This window comes from Nipponia nippon, unplaced genomic scaffold, assembly GCF_047370975.1.
Source record: "Nipponia nippon isolate SJK-2023a ecotype South Korea unplaced genomic scaffold, ASM4737097v1 scaffold_1, whole genome shotgun sequence".
Lineage (NCBI taxonomy): Eukaryota > Metazoa > Chordata > Aves > Pelecaniformes > Threskiornithidae > Nipponia > Nipponia nippon.
Window position 1 is genome coordinate 85,002,992 of NW_028262290.1, and position 15,619 is coordinate 85,018,610.

The 15,619-nt window shown below is 39.6% G+C and overlaps 1 protein-coding gene across 6 annotated transcripts in view; it reads right to left on the reverse strand.

Moving 5' to 3' along the window:
• Positions 1-8,022: 8,022 nt before the first annotated feature.
• Positions 8,023-15,619, reverse strand: part of LOC104015341 (cadherin-12) — a 589,747-nt gene continuing 582,150 nt past the window's right edge. For all 6 annotated transcript variants that reach the window (XM_087761238.1, XM_087761232.1, XM_087761247.1 and 3 more), the window contains one exon: positions 8,023-11,059. In XM_087761238.1, coding sequence (XP_087617364.1) covers positions 10,560-11,059 — 500 coding nt within the window. In that variant the 3' untranslated portion in view covers positions 8,023-10,559. The remainder of the gene's footprint in view (positions 11,060-15,619) is intronic.

The window sequence follows — 15,619 nt, forward strand, 5'->3', positions numbered from 1 at the left end:
TACCTGACTAGATCTAGTTGGAGCATCTTCAGTCCCAGTCTTAAGAAGCATTTAAAGACCAGCCTGCATTGATTCTTGATTGGTACATCTTGTAAAATAGGTCTTTCAGTCTTGCTGTTGAAGGAAGAGAAGTTCCTGGAAGAAATACATGAACAAAGGTTCATTCTTCCTTAAGGCAGAGAGGAGGAGTTTGGTAGGGACTTCTTAGAACCTGTAAAAGGCACAGGATTAGCAGTGGGAGAAGAACCAAGATAACAGAGTGCCTTGCTTGCAAGCCTAACCTTTCCTATGGAGGGTGTTGATTATGTTTTCTGGGTTTGGCTTAATAAATCATGTACTCTTTTGCACACAATTTTTACACAGCTTCAGCAGGTGGTGTGAGGACCACAATAGTGGCATCAATATGCTCCTGGAAGAAGCAAGATCCTTGTTTACTGTAACCTTTGGAGGGCATTAAAACTGGGGCTTTTGAATTCAGACAAATCCCTGTCTCTGTATCTGCCGTTGAACATCCCTGGTCAGCAGATAGTTTCATTAAATTGCTTTTTGAGTTTACTTACCATGCTCTCTTGACTACATATGGTATTAGGTACTTTCAGTCACATCATCTGGATCAAACTCAACAACTAAAGTATGTGATCTGAAATAATTTGATTTAAGTCACTACCATTGCAATTATAAAAATTAGCCCTAGAAAGTAAAGTAAAGGACTTACCAATTGTGGAACAGCATTACTAAGAGCAATAATCATTCATTGGTGAGGTAAATTCAGCAAACCTGAGAAAATATAAACTGAATTTCTGTCCTCAAATTTCTCCTTTTAAGAATTGAAGAGTAATATCCCACTGTACTCCATTTGAAACATTTGTATGTATTTCATTTGTCATTGCCAAATGTCCTTAGTTTCATAGTATATATTTTTCATAATTTAAGACTAAGAAATAAAATCGAGCTAAGAAATGTTAGATTGCTATTTATATATGCAAAGGAATGCTAAATAAAAATAGCAGAAAAAAGACGGCATAACAACTCCAGGATCCTTCACCCCCTTCTCTTTATATCTCCTTCCCTTCATAGAAAGTAGGTATGTGAGTTACATACTGTAGAAGAATGGGTGAAAATATACTAAAAGTTCTGATATTGTGATTAGTTTTTTCCTTATTAAGTTCATAGTCTGATTTCTGCTGATGTCAGTTTGCAGAACATTAAGTTGATGTTTGTTCATTCTGAAACATCTTATGCAAACCCAAACTACAATTCTGCACCTGTACTGCTGTGTCATGAACTTTTTGGTCAGATGTTTCTACCATGAAAGTTCAGCTGTAATCACATATGCAGCAAGACCCATAAGTGGAAGAGTAATGAATGCACAGGGGGATAAAGATCAAACTTCAAAGTAATCTGAAGAGGCTAAAGCAGCAGGGGGTGAAGGCAACAGGAACATTCTGAATAATATTGAATGTATTGCCCTGACTTCACTGACTACAGATAGAAAATGAAATCCAAGGACAAAATTAAAAATTTAAGTATTTACTGTAGGCATGTGACCAAATAATATAAGACATTCTGTTAAGGAATATTTATTTTTGATCTCTCCTAATATGATTCCATTTCCTCCCCATACACCTTGATAGCTTCAGAGAAAAATGTGATTAATTTGTGCTTCTTGAATTATCCTTTCTGACAGAGGCATACAGTAGAAAAGCATGCATTTGACTAGTAAATGCACAATATTCAACATGTGAGAACAATAAATCACCTCTAACGTTACAACACATAGCAGGAGAGCAGTAGGCTGCGCTCCTGAATACTGGACTAACACTGGCCACTCATCCAGCCAGTCACTACATTCCCCCTTCTCTTTTTTCATGTGTTCTCAGGACACAGGAAAGTAACCAGGACAGCTAAGGAAGTGAAATGCATGCAAAACATTACATGTATTGTAGAGGTTATCATCTTTCTGCAGTAATGAAATAATTTTTTTTAAATATAGACTAAACCAAACTGTGTTATCATCACTGACAGCAATCAGTGTTAGTGTCCCTGTTAAAATGCATAAGTACTATATAAGGGTATGCAGAATTGAAGGAAATATGGTAATTACAATAGTTAAAATCTGAGGGAAATCATTAAAAAAATCATAAAACAAGGAGGGGCTGGTGGGGAATGTAAAGCTCAAGGGCAGCTTTGGCTGCAGTGACCATGAAATGGTGGAGTTCAAAATCCTTAGGGCGCTCAGGAGGGGACACAGCAAGCTCGCTACTCTGGACTTCAGGAGAGCAGACTTTGACCTCTTCAGAGATCTGCTCAGTAGAGTACCATGGGATAAAGCCCTGGAGGGAAGAGGGACCCAAGAAAGCTGGTTAATATTCAAGGATCACCTCCTCCAAGCTCAGGAGCAATGCATCCCAACAAAGAGGAAGTCAGACAAAAACACCAGGAGGCCTGCATGGATGAAAAAGGAGCTCCTGGACAAACTCAGACTCAGAAAGGAAGCCTACAGAGGGTGGAAGCAAGGACAGGTAGCCCGGGAGGAATATAAAGAAATTGTCTGAGCAGCCAGGGATCAAGTTAGGAAAGCTAAAGCCCTGATCGAATTAAATCTGGCCAGGGATGTCAAGGGCAATAAAAAGAAGGTTCTGTAGGTACATCAGTGATAAAAGGAAGACTAGGGAAAATGTGGTCCCTCTCCAGAAGGAAATGGGAGACCTGGTTACCTGGGATATGGAGAAGGCTGAGGTAGTCAATGACTTTTTTGCCTCAGTCTTCACCCTCAAGTGCTCACGCCACACCGCCCAAGTCGCAGAAGGCAAAGGCAGGGACTAGGAGAATGAAGAACTAACCACTGTAGCAGAAGATCAGGTTTGAGACCATCTAAGGAAGCTGAAGGTGCACAAGTCCATGGGACCTGATGAGATGCATCCATGGGTCCTGAGGGAATTGGTGGATGAAGTTGCTAAGCCACTACCCATCATATTTGAGAAGTCGTGGCAGTCCAGTGGAGTTCCCGCTGACTGGAAAAGGGGAAACATAACCCCTATTTTTAAAGAGGGAAAAAAGGAAGACCTGGGGAACTACGGGCCAGTCAGTCTTACCTCTGTGCCCGTCAAGATCATGGAGCACACACTCCTGGAAACTATGCTATGGTGCATGAAAAATAAGGAGGTGATTGGTGACAGCCAACATGGCTTCACTAAGGGCAAATCGTGCCTGGTAAATTTGATGGCCTTCTATCATGGGATTACAGCATTGGTGGATAAAGGAAGAGCAACTGATGTCGTCTACCTGGACTTGTGCAAAGCATTTGACACTGTCGTGCATGACATCCTTGTCTCTACATTGGAGAGACGTGGATTTGACAAATGGACCACTTGGTTGATAAAGAATTGGCTGGATGGTCACACCCAAAGCGTTGCGGTCAACAGGTCGATGTCCAAGTGGAGATCAGTGATGAGTGGCATTCCTCAGGGATCAGATTTGGGGCCAGCACTGTTTAACATCTTTGTCAGCGACACGGACAGCAGGATTGAGTGCACCCTCAGCAAGTTTGCTGATGACACCAAGCTGTGTGGTGTGGTTGATACTCTAGCGGAAAGGGATGCCATCCAGAGGGACCTGGACAGGCTTGAGAGATGGGCCCATGCAAACTTCATAAAGTTCAACAAGGCCAAGTGCAAGGTCCTGCACCTGGGTCAGGGCAATCACAAACATGGATACAGGCTGGGTAATGAGCAGATTGAGAGCAGCCCTGAGGAGAAGGACTTTGGGGTGTGGGTTGATGAGAAGATCAACATGGCCTGGCAATGCACGCTTGCAGCCCAGAAAGCCAACCGTATCCTGGGCTGCATCAAAAGAAGCATAGCCAGCAGGTCGAGGGAGGTGATTCTGCCCCTCTGCTCTGCTCTAATGAGAGTACTGCGTTCTGTACCTGGAGTACTGTGTTCTACTCCGGGGCCCCCAAAGTAAGAAGGACATGGAGCTGTTGGAGTGAGTCCAGAGGAGGGCTACAAAGATGATCAGAGGGCTGGAGCACCTCTCCTATGAGGACAGGCTGAGACGGTTGGGGTTGTTCAGCCTGGAGAAGAGAAGGCTCCAGGGACACAATATAGCAGCCTTCCAGTACTTAAAGGGGGCCTACAGGAAAGACAGGGAGGGACTCTTTATCAGGGAGTATAGTGATAGGACAAGGGGTAATGGTTTTAAACTGAAAGAGGGTAGATTTAGATTAGATATAAGTAAGAAATTCTTTACTGTGAGGGTGGTGAGACACTGGAACAGGTTGCCCAGAGAAGCTGTGGATGCCCCATTACTGGAAGTATTCAAGGCCAGGTTGGATGGGGCTTTGAGCAACCTGGTCTAGTGGAAGGTGTCCCTGCCCATGGCAGGGGTTTGGAACCAGATGATCTTTAAGGTCCCTTCCAACTCAAAGCATTCTATGATTCTATGATTCTATGAAAATATGCATGCACATATGCATGTGATATGTAATAAAAAAGGATGAACTGGCTTTATCTATGCTATTTGGAAAATTAGAATTGAGGGAATGGTGATTTGAGGATCAATTAAAATTACAATAAAATCATAATAAGAAAATAAAATTGGTCAAACTGGGGTAGTAACCTTTTCCAGCATCGGCATAAGCTGATATCCTAGCAAAACCTATAGGAACAGACCAGGTTATGTGACTCCCCCAGATGCTAATCAAGCAGTATTCAGGGACTCCTTGAGCCAGATGTGATTCCTCTGTATTAAGCAGCCCACAAATTATTAGGTTTTCATTAATTTGTCCAACCTCTTTTTCAACCTGTGTAAACTCTGAGCCTCCATGCCTATCTCAGCTACCCATTGTATGAAGAACCACCTCTGGTTTTGTACTTTCATCCTCACTCCTGCTAGTTTCATGTGATGCCCCTTACTTATTGTACTGAAAGTGACAGTAAATCATAGAATCATACAATCATAGAATCATAGAATCATTAAGGTTGGATAAGACCCTTAAGATCATTGAGTCCAACCGTTAACATAGCACTGCCAAGTCCACCAATAAACCATGTCCCTAAGCACCACGTCTACCCTTCTTTTAAATACCTCCAGGGATGGAGACTCAACCACTTCCCTGGGCAGCCTGTTCCAATGCCTGACTACCCTTTCAGTGCAGAAGTTTTTCCTAATATCCAACCTAAACTTCCCCTGGCGCAGCTTGAGGCTGTTTCCTCTCGTCCTATCGCTTGTTACTAGGGAGAAGAGACTGATCCCCACCTTGCTACAACCTCCTTTCAGGTAGTTGTAGAGAGCAATAAGGTCTCCCCTCAGCCTCCTCTTCTTCAGACTAAACAACCCCAGCTCCCTCAGGCGCTCCTCGTAAGACTTGTTCTCTAGACCCTTCACCAACTTCGTTGCCCTTCCTTCGACACGCTCCAGCACCTCGTTAAATAATTTATCCCTCTCCAGTATCCACATTGCCAGTAATTTTATAGATTAATATCCTATTCCCCCACTCCTACCTGAGCTGTCTCTCTGAAACAAGTCATAGTTACTATGCATATGTAGTTAGGTCTCTAATGCCACTGAGTTTACTAGAGGTTAGGAGCCGAAGTACACAGGATGGTTTTAATATAAGTCAGAGAATAGATGAGGTTGGAAGGCACCTCTGAAGATCATCTAGTCCAACCTCCCTGCTTACAGCAGAGTCAGTTAAAGCAAGTTGCGCAGGGACAAATCCAGTTGAGTTTTGAATATGTCTAAGGATGGACACAACACAACTTCTCTGGGCAACATGATCCAATGCTTGACCATTCTGACAGTCAAGAAGCTTTTGCCTTACGTTTTAATGGAATTTCCTGCATTTCAATATGTGCCCATTGCCTCTTGTCCTGTCACTGGGCAGCACTGAGAAAAGCCTGGCTCCATCTTCTTTAGTTCCATCCATCAGGTATTTATACACGTTGATAAGATCCCCTTGAGCCCTGGGAATTATTTTGACTGGGACCACAGTGATGAAAGTAAGATAGAAAAAAATCATCTGGGGATTTTAGTTGCAAACTAAAGTTGAATAAAGGAAGTTTATCAATTAAATTAAGAGAACATAAAAAAAACCCAAACAAACAGGAACTTACCTTACTTTTGCTCAAAAGAGCAACTGTTTCTCATGTTCTGATAACTTATCTGGCTCTTGATTTAAATAAGAAGAGAAAAGGAATCAGGTTAGTATAGATTTGCCATTAAGAGAAGGTTGTGAAGGGGTGTAATATAAACTTTGATTTTCATTTACACTTAAATGTCACCTCAGTAGGGTTATTATTAGGGGTCATTTCATTATTTTTTTTCATGAAGGTTTATAAAGTTCAAAAATATTCCTGTACACACAGGATTTGAATCTCTGTGTTAATAATAGTTATAAAACTAATAAAATAACTGCAAAGAATTTACAACCCCAAATCTCAGCAAGTAAAATCCAGTCACTACTCTCATATGAAATGCCCGTAGCCCAGAGGATTATTATATTTTCTTCCTGTATTCATTTAATAAAGATTTGTTATTTCATAGCAACACAGTATTAAGAACTCTTTCATAACAATAATGGAGGTAAATCTAAAATGAATATAGCATCTGCAGAACCACATTTTTTACTAGTGTGAAGGATCAGTTGTGTTTATGTGGATTTGGACATCTTATTCTTAAGGCAAGAATATTTTCAAGTCTCTAGAATAATATTGTCAGTAATCTGTTGAGTCATTTACTGCTCTTTGCTCCATAATGAACTCTGCTTCCATAACCTAGAGTAATTCCTTAGTAACTGTGATTTTATTTTGAACCACAAAATTTAAAGAAAATTTAGAAAATAAATAAAAATCAAGAAAGTATAAAATATTCAAACATATCTTTGTGCAAGAGACATCATCTACTGACATTGCTTTCCAAATTTTTGCTATTTGATTCACTGACAATATTGCAAATCTGCATTTCAAGAATAACAGCCTTTTCAGATTTGTGTGGTAGCATTCTTAAATCCAAATATTAGCAGTTTTTTATGTACTGATCCCACAGAGAAATTGTCTGAACTTTCCTAAATAGTGGCATTTTCAGCTTTCTTGGGAGGGCAGGGAAGACTTTTTCCTTCTTCCCTGAAATTCCTTTCAAATATTCTGTCACATATTTCTCTTCAGTTCTGTATGTCCACAATGGAAGCTTATCAGCTAGATTTCCTTAGATACGTCCCTTGTTAGCTGAATGCTTTACATTTAGACTTTTATTTCAGGACCACTAGTCCATGTCATAACTACTTAACTTAAAACATGGATTTTTTTGTGCCAGTGAAGTGTTTCAGTGCCCTCATGTGCAGAAGGCATTTTATGGAATGTCTTGTGATTGGCAGGGGGGGCACTGTCAAGACATTTAAGATTATGCTAGATGTTTGTGCACCAGTATCTTACGTTTGGAAATTTAAACAAAAGTAGTTCTCTCAATTCTATCCCTTCTGTGCCTTTCAAGCATTATCTTAGCTTCCTGTCACTCTGATAGAATTGGAGGTTTATGGCTCTTTCCATTGTCGAAAGACAGACATCCACTTTAATATCTTGATTGTGCAAGGGTTTGTAGAGGTTTTTTTTAAGATGTAGTGCTTAAAAACTGAAGTAGTTATCCGATACAATTTACAAATGCACTGAGGTTCCTTAATCCCATTGGCTTCATGTCATCTGTGATGCCTTGACATATTTTAAATCTTGTAAATTTCATATTTGTCTAATTATCTTTTAAAAAATAACGTGTTAAAAACCTGACAAGCATCTTTTAAAAAAAGAGTGAGACAACATGGAATTAAACACAAATTTCCTGGATCCCAGGTTATGTATAAATGAAAAGCAATTCTTTTCATTAGTTCTATAGAGCTGTTTACAAAAAATACCCATGTCAATTTAAAATTGTTTAATCACTCTTTAAAAAAGGTCTTAAAAGATTTTAATTATGATTTTATTGGACAATTGCATTAGTAATTACATACCAATTTTTTTTTTTTCAAATCTTCCTGGAGGTTTATTAATTATGTGATAGAAACTCAGTTACAAACCTCTTAAATGTCAAAAATATGCATTTCGTATTCAACTTGGTATTAATTTAACATACAACAACTCACTCTCAAATATGGATTGTATGTAGCAGCATGTTTAAGACCACATTTTCTGTCTACCCATTTTGGAAGTCAGGCTTTCATACAGATTGTCCTGCTTAGAGCAAATGCCAACCTATCTGAGAGACCTAATGTTCACCCAGTATCCACTGCAAATATAACTTTCCCAGGAGCAAGCATGCCACGTGATGTCAAAAAGTCAAACACTGCTCTCACTTCTGTTGACTTTACTAGTGAAATGTAAAGGACTAATACAGTTACTAAGAGCAGAGTTTGGCTACAGGATTGCAGATCTGTAAATGAGCAGTGTCAGACGCTTATTTTACCTGTTGCAGCAGAGTAGGAAGCATTGCTATGCATATGTTACATGAGGAAGCGTTGCTAATTACCTCCATAAGTGTGAATTTTGTAAGAATCAAACCTGTGTTGTAACTAGTAGCAATTTTTTTTCTTTTTCTTTTTAGAGCTCTGGTTTAGGCCCATTCTGCAGTTATCAAGTTGCCTTTGCTATGCTGTCAAGATGTGTGAAAATTAAAAACATCACCTTCCACAATAAAATTGCTACACTGGCAAATGGGCCCCACCACTCCATCTGCTTCTCTGTCCTGTGAGAAGAGAGCTTTTGTTGGCTTAGTTTGTCTTTCAGGGAACATAGGATACCTTTGCTGATAATGAAAAAATCCGCCAACTTTTCTTGTTACCATATGCTGTGTCTCTTCCTCAGCACTCTGCTGGTAGAAGCTACGCCAATCATGCTTTTAATGCAGCCCTGTCCAATTGTACTGAACAATTCAAAACTCGTTTAAACTATGCCCCTTTTTAAGTCTCTTTGGGAGTTTAATTTATACAACTTTGAAATACCTTTACATTTCCCCAAGAGAGTAAAGGGAACTTTGTGTATGTAAATATCAGATTTGTCAGATAACTATATCTGATAGCTAATTCTTCAGCAGTACAAGAAGTAAGCTGTAGACCTGAGGTGAACAGAAGACTTCTAACTCATGAAAGACTCTGGCTGACCTTGCCAGTGCCATTAATCATGAGTAGAGCTCAAGCAAATTGTATAGCACTGCAGAGATTTTAGAAGGAGAATATAAGGATATATGCACTTAGGGGGCCATAAACCATTGTCTTACAAAATGTCTGTGCCTTAGATCATCAGAAAAAGTCAGATGAAATAGTTTTACAGATCTTCCGTGGCATAATGCCTTGCGCATATCTGTACTTCTGTTACCTGCACAGCTACGTTTATGCATGACTATGTACATAAAGTGTGGGCAAACATACTGTTTTATATTTTTATTCTGCCTCTGTTAACATCTTGGCAAGAACAAAATTAATAAGGTTTCCATCCTGAAAAGGCTTTCTAAAATGTTTGATGTGGGTCTGACAGTGAAATACAATGATATGCTGAACTATAGCAGATGGTCAGTTGAAAAATAACTACTTCTATAATATGTATGCCTATAGTACCTACAGAGTAACAATCTAATTGCAAAGAAAAGTGATGTGGAGTTCTTTACATATACTTCTTTAGTGACACTTACAAGGGAAAAAATGTCTTGGTACTAAAAATACAATAACACTCCTAAAAAACCCTCTCCATTTAATATTTTACTAATAGTATAATTTTGAAAGAAGCGGGGGAGCCAAGGGAAATTTCCTTCACATAAAGGAATAGCTGCTTTCATCTTTTTATTATTTTGGAAAAATGTAATATTTGCATGAACATTTTAAATATTCATTGATGTATGCTAAGATCTTTTCCTTTTTAATTTGGGCTTTACATCTTCGGAGTGAGCAACAGCATTTTAAATTTAAATTTTAAGTGAAATTTTGGAAGAAGAAATATGATGTCTTGACATACTGTTTTCTTCTTTTAAGAAAACAAACATAACCCCCAAACACAACATACATCCCCCTTAGTTTTAGATATACTCCAGGAAGTGATCTCCATCCTTGTTCTAAAAGAAGTCAGCATGTTGCTATTGCTTCTTGTCTTAAAGTTCTTGTCCAATTTACCATTCAGTTTTGTAACACCATCACAGCAGACTCTTTACCACTTAAATGATAAAAGTTTCAATAGGCACTTTAGTGGAATTACGAAAAAGCTACCACTCTTCCACTGTGATGCCAGAAAGCTATCTTCTTTCTAAGTTGGGTCAGTAAACTGTACCTTGTAGGCCTGAGCTTGTCTCAGTGTAATTCCAGAGTAACAAAATGACAACAACAAAAAACTGTGTATATTACAGGATTTATCTTTCCTTCGCAGATCAAACCAAAACTGACAGTATGATAAATGTAGTAACTTGCTGGAAACAGTTGCTGTCTTTTATAATCAAAGGAATCCTGTCCTATTATAAAGCTTAGGTTTATCTTTTAAATTTGTTGTGGGTTTACTTTTCTTTTTATTTCACGGTTGTAGTTGTACTTAAGTGACTTTGTCAGGGTTATAACTTTCTTCTTCTCCAAACATGTCTGCCAAGATCTTAAAGCGAGGTCCCCAGTCACTCAGATAGTCATAATCCTGGTCTGCCTCTGTAGTAAGGGAGTCTATAGAGCTGAGAGACTCTGCAACAGATCCATTTCCTTCATAAGCATAGGTTGCCAAGGAATCGTAAGGGGGTGCAGTTGGATCTACATCATTTTCCTGCAGCCTTTGATTAATGAAATCTCTTATGTCTGTGTTATCTTCCACTGGTGGTCTCTGACGTGGAAAACGCAAGGTGTCTGGTTTTATGTCCCTGCGTATTTTGTTATCTTCAATCACTTTAGGATTCCTCAGGGCACCTATGTCGAAAGCCTGGGTGTCCTCTTCTCCGCCTCCTTCATCATCATAATGGATTACATTATCTCTGATGTCTTCTTTAGAGGTCATCAGGGTGTCTTTTTTCTTCTGCCTCCGAAGTGCTACATACAGTACCACAATGACTGTAACAAGAGAAAACTGAAGTTAAGACATGCACAGAAATAATTTGGTACTCTGATGATATATCATTATATCTTCCTTTGAAAGCTGCAAGCAATCAAAGGGACTTTTTCCTTAGAAGATATGCTCCTACTATTCTTTTAAAAATAGCAGTGCTCTAGCCAAAAGTCATTTGTTGTCTGATGTATGAGTCTAACTCCTTAGTGCTTGCTGTGCTGCTGAAGGAAGTAACAAATAATTTTCCTATTGGCTTACTTTGTGAACAAATAGAATTGGACAGGACTTCAGCTTTTTAGTTCAGAGAGACAGACAGATGGGATTTTTTTAAAATGTCTTCCATAGCAAAATAGAGAACAATTTCCAAATTTCTACATTGCAGATAAAAAACCCCACAGTATTAAAGAGGGAAAAAAAAAAAAAAAAAAAGGAATCTTTAAGATGGAGAAAAAATAATCCTACTTCAGCTTTTTATATAGTACACTTCGGCCTTCTGGGATCTGCTTTGAAAAATCTTCAGGTATCTGCTTTGAAAAATCCCATGTGATATGGTTCTGGAGAGAAAAGGGGTACAAGAGAGCTGGTTGATTTTCAAGCATCACTTCCTCCAGGGTCAACAGTGGTCCATCCTGATGAGCAGGAAATCAAGCAAAAGCAGCAGGAGGCCTGCATGGATGAATAAGGATCTCCTGACTAAACTCAGAGATAAAAAGAGAGGCATATAAGAGATGAAAACAGACAGGTGAGCCAGGAGGAATATACAGTGACTGTCTGAATATGCAGGGATGCGGTTAGGAAAGTCAAAGGCCATCTGGCGTTGAATCTCATGACGGACATGAATGGCAACAAGAAGGGCTTGTACAAGTATGACAGCAGCAAAAGAAGAAGTAGGAAAAATGTGGGCCCACTGCTGAATGGGACAGGGGACCTGTTGACAAAGGACACAGAAAAGGCCAGCCTACTCAATGGCTTCTTTGCCTCTGTCTTTATTGGTAAGGTTGTCCTTCAGGAATCCCAAGTCCCTGAGACCAGCGGGAAAGTCTGGAACAAGAAAGACTTATCCTTGGTGGAAGAGGGTCAGGTTAGAGAACACTTGAACAAATTGGACACACGCAAGGACATGGGATCTGAGGGGATGCACAGATGAGTGGTGAGGGAGATGACTGATGTCATTGTGAGGCCATTTGTGATAATTTTTGAAAGGTCATGGGGACTGGAAGAAGTTTCTGAGGACTGGAGCAAATGTCACCCCTATCTTCAAGAAAGGCAAGAATAAGCTAGGGAACCTACAAGCCAGTCAGCCTCACTTTGATCCTGAGGAAAGTGATGGAGCAAATAATTCTGGAAACCATTTTCAAACCTATGAAGAACTGGAAGGGGATCAGGAGTAGCCAGCATGGATTCATGAAGGTGAAATTTTGCTTAACCCACATGATAGCCTTCCCCAATGAGGTGACTGGTGGATGAAGGGAGAAAAGTGCATTATTTTCATCCTAACTTTAGCAAAAACTTTCGATGCTGTCTCCCATAACAACCTTCTCAGAAAAACTGAGAAAGACTAGACAAGTAGATAGTGAGGTGAATTGCAAAGCTAGCAAAACTGCCAGGCTGTAAGGGTTGTGATCAACAGCCCAAAGACCAGATGGAGGCCAGTCACTAATGATGTAATCCAGGGGTCAATACTGGGACCAGTTTTGTTTAACATCTTCATAAATGACCTGGATCATGGGACTGAGTGCATCTTCAGCAAGTTGGCAGGTGATACAAAACAGAGGTTGTGCCACCAGTCAAAGGGACCTCACCAGGCTGGGGGAATGGGCCAACAGGAACCCCATGAAGTTCAACAAAGGGAAATGCCAAGTTCTGCACAAAGAGAGGAATAACCGCATACTGTAGGTGCTGTTGGCTGACTGCCTGGAAAGCAGCTTGACAGAGAAGGATCTAGGGTCCTGGTGGACAACTAGTTCACCATGACTCAGCAGTGTGCCCTTGTGGTAAAGAAGGCCAACAGCATCTGGGGCTGCATTAGGAAGAGCATTGTCAGCAGGTCTAGGGAGGTGATCATTCCCCTCTGTTCAGCCCTGGTCAGACACACTTGGAGTTCTGGGTCCAGTTCTGGGCTCCTCAGTACAGACATGGACTTCCTGAATTGAGTTCAGTGCAGAGCTACAAAGATGATTAAGGGATTGGAACATCTGCCATATGAGGAGAGGCTGAGAGAGCTGGGACTGTTCACCCTGGAGAAGAGAAGTCTCAGGGGGATCTTATCAACGTGTATAAATACCTGATGGATGGAACTAAAGAAGATGGAGCCAGGCTTTTCTCAGTGCTGCCCAGTGACAGGACAAGAGGCAATGGGCACATATTGAAATGCAGGAAATTCCATTAAAACGTAAGGCAAAAGCTTCTTGACTGTCAGAATGGTCAAGCATTGGATCATGTTGCCCAGAGAAGTTGTGTTGTGTCCATCCTTAGACATATTCAAAACTCAACTGGATTTGTCCCTGCGCAACTTGCTTTAACTGACTCTGCTGTAAGCAGGGAGGTTGGACTAGATGATCTTCAGAGGTGCCTTCCAACTGTGATTTTGTGATTCTATATAATATAAAATGTGACAAACTGTTTTTATTCCAAATGACAACTCAATGGCAATCAGATTGTGGGGGGGGAGGTTTCAATAGTTTGTCTTTGGAGATATATTTCATTGAATGCAAAATCTGCTCGTAGTAAACTGGCCTTTTTGTTATTTCTAATTCCCTAACTGCCTTTGGTAGAAATGACAGTGTTCTAAGTGCTGTTGTTGAAGTTACACAATAATGAATACAGGAGTTGCAATGGTTATAAATTCATGGTCAGGCTTGTGTGGCCTAAAATAACTCCTGATTCTGGTAACATGTTGACTGTCTTTTGTGTAGAAATGAGTTCTACAAGAATGACTTCAACTAAAATTTTAATGACTCTGTGTCAGGCCAGGTTCACAGCAAGAAATGAAAATCCAAAAGCAGTTTTTGAATTGATCATTGCTATAGTAAGGAGAAAGTCTGGATATAAGATAAATGCCATTCTCTTAGGTTACACACAGCACTGGAGATCTCATTATTTATATATTAGTTTTTCTGGGTAATATTGCCAGTCTGATTGGAACAAAAGGAGTTATTAAAGGACCAAAACCTCTTTTCCAAACATAATCTGAGTAATTCTATCTAGCATTCTGTACAAGGCAGGAATTAAAATATCTTCATTAGTTTTGTATATGCTAAGAGCATCAATCAGCAGCAGACAGCAGCAGATCTGGTAAAGAGTTCTTTGACATAATTATTTTTGATTGAATATGCTGGGTTTTTTTAAATAAAAATTGTATTCATTTCAACAAACCATTAGGAAACATAAACACAGTTCTGTTTAAGGCCTCCATGATCACCTAGCAAATCTGGGGGAAATTCAGACTTCAGGTACTCCTGCTTCCCCAGATACTCTGCCATTGTAAATGATCTCTGTACCAAGAGCACCAAGCTCTCTGCTGCATAGTTCACACTATCCAGATTACTGGACACAAAGGTGGCAACTTGAAAGGCTTTGCTACAGCTATGTGTTTAGGGCTTCTAGGCACTTTGCTCTGTAACAGAGAGGTTAGATATCCTGGGAATCCTGCCTTAAGACAGAACACTAATTGACTTATCTCTTTGTGTGAAAATAAGTTAAAGCTTTTTTCATAATGGAATTTCTTTGATGCTGAGGCTCACCCCTGACTGCTTTTAACCAGGAAACCCCTAAATGTAAAAAAGTAGTCCCAAGAAATTGTGGTAAAGGAGACAGCATTCTTCTTGCTTTCGAAAATCTGACCTAACGTTGTTTTGTTTTGTTTTTAAATTCTTCAGAATGGGTGTATTTGTTATTAATTCCTATTCCATTTGCCATTCTCATTCTGATTTGAAACAACATTTTTCTCACAACATGAAATTTTTACACAGGGCAGATATCCTGACTTTTAACCACTGCTACTCAGAAGTTATTTAGGTAACCCTGAGCCTGTAGTAAGTTACTTAAGTGGTAAATTACTATAATATCCAAATGCAAAGAGGTATCCATATCTTATATTCTGTGTCTGCAGCTATTTTTGCCTATGCAGTAGACCTACATAAGCGTGAGATCTAGGAAACCCACTAGTATCAAAAAGAGACATAGGCTAGCATCTGTAAGAATCTGCTTTCTGCAGTCCATATTGTGCCTGTGTAAGATACAAAGTTGTTTTTCTTTCATTGTCAGTTCATTAAGGCTATATTATAAGTAGGATGCACATGAGTATTGACTACTTTGGGCATGCCATAAATAAGGCAATATTTAAATATAATGTAGATCAAATGATGATGCCACCTTATGGAATCAATGCCTGCCTGAAATTAAAATATTCCTGTAAAGGTTTAGATAGATCAAGCCAGTCAGAGTCTACATTACAATTATTTTCTCCTCTCTCATTTCTTTGTTCTCCTTTTGCTCAAATTGCCATGAAGAATTAAATAAAGGCCCTTACTAAGTCCTTACTGCTGTTACTATCAGTAGGACTT